The following is a 7496-nucleotide window of genomic DNA, read 5'->3' as shown; positions in this document are numbered from 1 at the left end:
GTATTTTTGGCGAAAATTTTCGTGATTTTGAAAAGTGCTGGAATAAATTCTTTCTGGCGCTTTTCCGACGTAATTTTACGAGAGAAATCGATTGAGCGCAGTCCGAATAGGCAGCGATCAACGGATCAAAAGTTACAGCCAGAAAACAAGTTCCTGCGTTTTAGATATTTCTCAGCTGGTGCTCTTTCCATCGTTGTTTCTCTGCTGTTGGTCCTACGCACTTTTTGCTGCGTTTTCTGAGTTCCTGGTGGTCCAATCAGGCAGTAAAGTGTCATACAAATCGAATTTGAGACCAAAAATTTTTTCCCCAAAAAATAAGTAAGGCTAACCCCTTTGTATTTTTGGCGAAAATTTTCCTGATTCTGAAAAGTGCTTAAATAAATTCTTTCTGGCACTATTCCGACGTAATTTCGCGAGAGAAATCGATTGAGCGCAGTCCGAATAGGCAGCGAACAACGAATCAAAAGTTACAGCCAGAAAACAAGTTCCTGTGTTTTAGATATTTTTCAGCTGGTGCTCTTTCCATCGTTGTTTCTCTGCTGTTGGTCCCACGCACTTTTTGCTGCGTTTTCTGAGTTCCTGGTGGTCCAATCAGGCAGTAAAGTGTCATACAAATCGAATTTGAGACCAAAAATTTTTTCCCCAAAAAATAAGTAAGGCTAACTCTTATGTATTTTTGGCTTAAATTTTCGCGATTTTGAAAACTACCGGGATAAATTCTTTTTGGCACTATTCCGACGTACTTTTGCGAGAGAAATCGATAAAGCGCAGTATCAATACGCTGCGAGCAACGGGTCAAAAGTTACAGGCGAAAAACCAGAACCTGTGTTCTTCACATTTTTCAACTGGTGATCTTTTCGTCGTCATTTCCCGGCTGTCGGAGCGCTTATCTCTGAGGTCGAGTTTCACCAGGTAGCGGACCTGGAGCGCCGAATCTATGGAGCGCTAGTCCCGGAACTCGACGTGCACCAGGAAGCGGACTTGGAGCGCAGGATCCAGAAGGTAGAGAACCCGGTACCCGAAATCTGGGGAGCGCGATTTTCATACGTCCGCTCTACTGCGTGGTTGTTTCCAGACTGAGGAATTCGACTAGCTGATTACTGTAGATCGATGACGTCAAGAGAAGAAAAATTTCGGGAGACGTCACTTTCTGAAAATCCGATCATCCAAACTATGGTTTTGAACTTTAATACCATGTATGATATGTGAAGTATGATGCATGATATGACGAGATGTATCATGATTTTAGTTCACACATTACACACAAGAAATATGCACGTTATCTTTCCTGCCGATCCAAGCGACTAGGTCCTTCGATGGTCAGCCCTTGACTAAAGACATATATTCTTCATTTAACGGGTCTGCTAATAACGCTGCCGTTCTGCGACAGTTGGATGATACAAATTTGCTTGTACCTTTCAAATGTGTGTTAAAATACACTTGACGTTTTGAGAAGCTTCATTCTTTCTCTCCTTACCAAAAAAAAAAAATCGCCCACGCAAGCGCACGACGATTTTCGGTTGTCACACCAAAGCCCCTTAGGGCACGGCGTTAGGGTAACTGTCGTTATTTATTCATCAGTCACCGTAGGAGGTGTTTGGCGGTGGTTGAAGGTGATCGGCGGAGGTCGAGGAAGACGATAACGACGTGGCGGTCGATGGACGGCGAGGAGTAGGAGGACGGTGCCGAGGTGGACGAGGTGGACGAAAGTGGTCAGAGGTGGTTGGACGTGTTCGGAAATGGTAGGAGGTGGTAAGCGCTAGTCGGAGGTGGTAGGGGGCGCTAGAAGGTGGTCGGAGATCGCCGTCGGCCGCAGGGGATAGTAGGAGGTGTTCAGAATGGTAGGAGGAGGTAGGAGGTAGTAGGAGCTGGTTGGAGGTTGCAGGAGGTGGCAGGGGCGGTAGGTGCTAGTAGGAGGTGGCAGGGGGTGGTAGGAGGTGTTTGAAGGTGGCAGGCGGGGTTAGGCGGAGGTTGGAGAGGGCAGGAAGTGTTTGGCGGTAACTGGAGGTGATCGGCGGTCGACGAGGAAGACGTGGGTCGGGGGGTTGGGCGAGTAGGAGCAGGAAGAGGGGGGGGGAGGACGAAGGTGGGTGGAGGTGGTTGACGGCGGTTGGAGGTGCTCGGTGGTAGTTGCGGTGGTTGACGGTGGATGCGGTGGTCGTCGGAGGCGGTTGGCGGTGGACGCGGTTACGCGTCTCCTCACGGGGATCATCGAGCTGATGAACATTTCTAAGTCGCAGTCAACAGTCTTACGTACTCACTTTGTGCCGACTCAATCTCAAGCTTCCATACCGACACTACTTTAGTTGCTAGGAATGTCGGCGAGAGCCCGTTAGATAGAGTCGATAGAGCAAAACCCTTCTACGCTCCCAGGCCCACCCGAGCTCACTTGGCCGCCAAAAACTGTTCACAAAAATTTACCTAGGGGTAACAGTCTTTATATTCTTCAACGTAGTGGAATACAATCGATTTAAATTTTAGGATCCAAACCACTCAGGCAGTCCATTAGGGTGTTGAACGTAACTTGATCTGTAGGATTTCATTTTGATATTTTATTACGCATAAGTTTTTCCAAAATGCAAGGTTGATACAGAAACGGTAAGGCGGACAATACAGGCGCGAATCAGAATTTTATTTTCAATTCTCCACGTGCAAGGCAATGCTCGGAGCCAAACAGATGAACGACATGTACAATAGTTTACTTGTTTTTTTTTCCACTTCGAATCAAACCATAGTGGTGAATGCTCGTATGACAACAAATATGTCGTATTGAAAAATCTTTAGTCGTCCTCGTCCTCTTTGGTGGCCTTGAGGCTTCCAAAAACTTTCGATGGAATGGCTTGTTTCTCTACCGGTACATCTAGAAAAACGAGACACCATCAAACTGGGGATATTCGTGTAAGAGGAGTTTCGTTCCTAGTGAACAAGAAGATGTAATACTATACCCTCTTCAATTTCTTTCTCCTCATCTTCACTGTCGTCGTCCATGTCAATGTCTATTTCATCTGGATTGTTCACTTGACGTTCGGACCTTCCAGCTCCTTCAGTTACTCCTCGTACAAATTTGATATTATCTTTGAATCCGGGTTGCGCAGCAGCGTCTGGAAGGAGGAACGATAATTAGACATGAGTCATTTTACAAATTTTTCTTTAGGTTCGTACACTTAACCAGAAACTGACCTGTACTGGTTGAGGGTATCTTGTTGTCCAAAAGTCGCATAGCGTCAGCGGTGCCAGCACTGTCATCGATAGAGAGATTTGTCGCACTGTTAAGCATCTGTGCTGACATCATGTTTACTTGGGTGTTGTACATTGCTTGCACGCTTCTCTTGATTCGCAGCATTTCCCGCATCGTGTCCTCATTGCCGTGGCGGACTTCAAACTCTTTCCAAACTTGCCAGAAATTAGACGTTACCTAAGGAACAAGAACCACTGCGTTACTTATTTGCTGCTCGTACAGAGCATTGAGAAAGATAACTAAAATAAAGTTAAGCAATTCGCTAACCCGGGGATCGCATATTTGACTGCAGTGAGCGTAAATCGCCCTCGCTCGATCGACTTCACCGAGCTTAGTTTCCATCTCTGCAAACCGGAGACACATCTCCCGCGTATTTTCTTCATTCAGAACTTCGATCGCCTTTTCATAGATCTGCCGCGTCTTCGGCACTCCGTATATATCAGCGGCTTTCTTTATGTATATGTTGAACATCTAAAAGGAATGAAAAATTGAAACAACTACGCCCAACAAACTTTTACCTATTCTTTCGAACACCGTTACCCACCTCAAATCTTTCTTCTGGTAAAACAGCGCTAGTCGCTCGCTCGTATACGGACATCGCGTGCCTTGCTAAGCCATGTTCCTCTTCCAGTTTCGCGTACAGCAAATAAAGAGCTTGATAAACAAAAAGAATTTAAATGTCGTTTAAAATCAAGACGGACAGGCTTTAGGTAAAATTTGGTATACCTATTCAATTTTAGAACAAACTTACCCTTCGCATACTTTGGTGGGCAATGTTCCAAGCATTGTTCAAACAGATCGCGAGTTCTTTCCAATTTCGTTCCCTCGTATCTTTTCAGGAATTTGGTGAGGTACGTGTTCCATATGTCATATACATTTGGCCACTTAAACAGAGCAATACCCTTTTCGTAGGCCTGAAAGAAAAAAGCGTAAACGTCGAATATTCCGCGATATGTAGATACAAGGTGTATTGCTATATGCTGAGAGAAAAAGAAATATCCACCCTGAAGGCTTCCTCGAAATAGTTATTCTCCTCCAAAAATAGACCATAGTTTATGATGATCTGCGGCGTCGCAATTTTGAGATCTATGATCTTGTCATACACAGCCTTGCACGTCTGAAAGACGAAAATTCATCTGTAATCAGCAACTCAATGTTGACCAGTTTTATTGACAATCAATAGATATATTACATGGTGTACCTTGAATGTACCAAAGCTCTCCTCGAGATCAGCGTACATGGACCAGACTTTAAGTGACTTGTACAATCTCATTTGAACGGTCTCAGTCTCGTCGTGATACGCAACTTTGCGTGAGGGCATGGTGGTTGCCTTGTGCATAAGCTTCAAGGCCTCTTTGCAATTGCTAATTACAAGAAAATGGAACACCATAATTACAGTAAATTCCTAAAATGGAATTGCAACTATTTGTAATGATCAATACTTACTCGTGCCTGATCTCCATTTCGGCCCACTCGCACCAAACGGAAGCAAGATCATCAACCTTCGTGTATGCGACGTGCGTCGCTTTATCGAAAACAACTCTGGCATCTGCGATCTGTCCATTCTCTTCATAGAATTTGGCAAACGCAACCCACAGTGTATGCAACTTGCCAACTGCCTGTTGCGGCAACACCGTTTGAACAGCCTCTGTATACGTGTTGATTATCTGAGAAATTTCATCTGTTAGTGAGTTGATCAACCAAGCAGAGATGTTGACGTTTCTTCGACTTTGGTTACCTCATGAGGTTGCCCCTCATAGAGCATGACTCGTTTGTGCCATTCTTGAACGTTGTGCGGATTTTGCCTAAGCAGCACACTGTTCAGCAGCAACAGTCTTCTCTCCATGAGGTGTTCAAATCTTGCTAATCGAAGTTCGAGTTCAATGTCATCTATAAAATCATAGAAATTGTAGACAATAGATAATCTCACTTGTGTCAATGAGCCAAGTATTTAAGACTCACCTTCTTCGGTTGGATTGGGATTTTTGGCAGCATCCTCCATCCTCTTGCTGAGGCTGAGTTCCTCAAACTGGGCATACGCATCAAACACTTGGGTAAAGTCCCTGACAGTGGAAACTGTCTGGATTGCTTCTTCGTAGATATCTCTGGCCTATGGAAAAAACAACCTTTTGGTCCAAGTACAAAGATCTCGTTCACTGTTTTGCGAATTGTAAAAGATACTTACGCGCTCAAAAAGGCCACTACGAACGTAATAATCAGCCAATGAATTCCACAGTGGACCCAACTGATCAGTATATCGCCTCAATCCACCTCTGATTATTGCATCAACGTTCAAGGATTTTATTTTGGTAGGATTCTTTGATATAAGGTCGCAGAGCTCGTTCCACAGCTGGTGGTTCGATTTACCATGCTTTGACACAAAGTCGTCCTGGTTTACGATTTGGGCTAATTTGACCGCAGCTTCGTCCAGTCTTCCCGTCGATATCAAATACTCTATGTATTCCTCTGCATCTTCTGGAGCTAACTGCAACCATGTGACTTAATCCGTGTAGTATTTGAGTACCATTTCATGTTAGTATGAAAATAAATCGATCGGGGAGTACTCACCTTCAGATATCTCCTGAAGACGCGTACAGCTGTTTCATATACATTGTGTTTCTTGAGGAAGCCAATGTAAAGTGGCCAGACACGATGATGCTGCGTGATGGGAAGAGCCCGAAGCGAGCGATCGAATACCTGACGGGTCCTCGTGATGTAACACTGATCGGTCATCAGGGTGCAATAGTCCATCCAGATTCGAGGCATTTTGTGCATGAATACAAGTGCTCGTTCAAAAGCATTGTTTACATCCTCGTAGAGCGGGTCTGTCACGCAGCGTCCCTTCAGCTGTTTTACCCTCTGACGCAAGTAGTTATACCATAACTTGTAGCTATAAAATATTTTCATTTAGTGATCGTTCAAAGTATAGAGCAACTCTTTGCTCACCTTCCCGGCAGCTCCTTCAAGGCTCGTTCATAGACAATATTGAGGTTAACGCTCTTCGTGCTCTTCAAGTGATCAATGTAGCGTTGCCAGTGCTTAACAGAGTAAGGATTCCGCAGGATTTCCTCCTCGTAAGGCAGATCCTCCTCATTCTGCGAGAGATAACGAAGGTTGTTGATTTATTTTTTGAGGTTAGGTTTAGTTACCGAAAATATTTAAAGGTTATACTCACGAAGATGTAACTATTCCCATCAGAATCCTCTCGCTGCATCATCTCTGCTCAAGTAATGACTAGACCCGGCTTTTATTCTCTTCAAATTAATAACAATGCGACATAACTGTAACACGTATAGCGTTGTATAGCACGACCTAACTTAGCAAGTAATACCGCGTCAAACAACCCGAAACTACCAAAATGATACAGACGCAGACGGAGCAGACGGGGAATCGTTGAGTTGTTTCCGAATCTATTGTGACCGTAAAGACACCAGAGGACGGCAGTCCTGTCGTCGAATGTCAACCGTAGGAATTGGGATTGAACAGTTTCACCTTCCAAATTATATCTCGCTTGCAATGAAAGCAGCGAAAACCAACCTTCCGTGCTGTTTGTAAAATAATTCTAGTAGTAGAGGTAAACAAACACACTTTGAATACTTTCTCTTCCGTTTTATCATGGAATTACCAGCTACATCGTCTCTGCAATTAGATGCGGATTATACACGTACACTTCTACATGCACCCGACTATCGATTCCTCTCAGCTCCTCTTAAATTCATTTTTATATATTATTTTAAGACTTTAATTCGTCCATCACCAATAATTCACGCATTACTTAGTAAAAATGGCAATTAAACAAGTACAGACAGCAATTATGGAGTCAAAATGCGTCACCTTTGGTATTTTGATCGCTTAATTATTATACTCTTGCTGTAATATGCGTGTATACTTTACATGAACCATGCCTACTGTGAGGATGACTCATACAGTATAAACAAGGGTGCGTATTTCAAACTTATAGAATATGGATAAAACCTGCTTTCCTCTTCTGCAAGCCTCTTTATCGTATATCGAAGAAAACTGATGCATTCTGGCATTATGACACCAGTTTGCAAAAACGAATAGGTATAATAGAACAGCGAAGAGATGTTAAAAGCTCGTCAAAACCTTGAACGCGCGTCTATAACGCACTTATTTATAAACGCAGCTCTGCGTAACGCGCGCGCTGTATGATATTGTCTAGCGCGGGACGGCAATAATTATATGTATATCCGCGTGTAAGAACTTGCACAATTATTTAAACCACGATCTCGCCACC

At 43.8% G+C, this 7496-nt stretch overlaps 1 protein-coding gene across 2 annotated transcripts; it reads right to left on the bottom strand.

The window, feature by feature from the left end:
- Window positions 1–2611: 2611 nt before the first annotated feature.
- On the bottom strand, window positions 2612–6749 carry fand (Pre-mRNA-splicing factor SYF1 fand). Of its 2 annotated transcripts, XM_046628817.1 has the most exons (16): window positions 6608–6749; window positions 6414–6519; window positions 6185–6333; window positions 5807–6128; window positions 5424–5723; window positions 5201–5348; window positions 4977–5128; window positions 4685–4905; window positions 4440–4602; window positions 4242–4355; window positions 3990–4152; window positions 3783–3892; window positions 3506–3709; window positions 3181–3415; window positions 2946–3101; window positions 2612–2860 (listed from the first exon to the last, which is right to left on the bottom strand). In XM_046628817.1, the coding sequence occupies exons 2-16, from the start codon at window positions 6453–6455 to the stop codon at window positions 2781–2783; spliced, it is 2559 nt and encodes an 852-aa protein (XP_046484773.1). In that variant the 5' UTR covers window positions 6456–6519; window positions 6608–6749; the 3' UTR covers window positions 2612–2780. The 2 variants fall into 2 exon arrangements, with proteins under 2 accessions (XP_046484773.1, XP_046484772.1); XM_046628816.1 differs by lacking the exon at window positions 6608–6749 and having other exon boundaries at window positions 6414–6592.
- Window positions 6750–7496: the final 747 nt, after the last annotated feature.

The sequence above is a fragment of the Neodiprion pinetum genome, chromosome 5 (genome assembly GCF_021155775.2).
Source record: "Neodiprion pinetum isolate iyNeoPine1 chromosome 5, iyNeoPine1.2, whole genome shotgun sequence".
Lineage (NCBI taxonomy): Eukaryota > Metazoa > Arthropoda > Insecta > Hymenoptera > Diprionidae > Neodiprion > Neodiprion pinetum.
The sequence above is the reverse complement of the archived record's forward strand: the minus strand, read 5'-3'. Positions and strand labels throughout refer to the sequence as shown.

Excerpts from the sequence above, each read along its gene's own strand:
- fand (XM_046628817.1), bottom strand. The coding sequence starts at position 6,455 with ATGATGCAGCGAGAGGATTCTGATGGGAATAGTTACATCTTC. Across the intron at positions 4,603-4,684 it reads GAAATGGAGATCAGGCACGA|CAATTGCAAAGAGGCCTTGA; the intron begins GTAAGTATTGAT and ends TCTTGTAATTAG. Across the intron at positions 3,710-3,782 it reads TACCAGAAGAAAGATTTGAG|ATGTTCAACATATACATAAA; the intron begins GTGGGTAACGGT and ends CATTCCTTTTAG.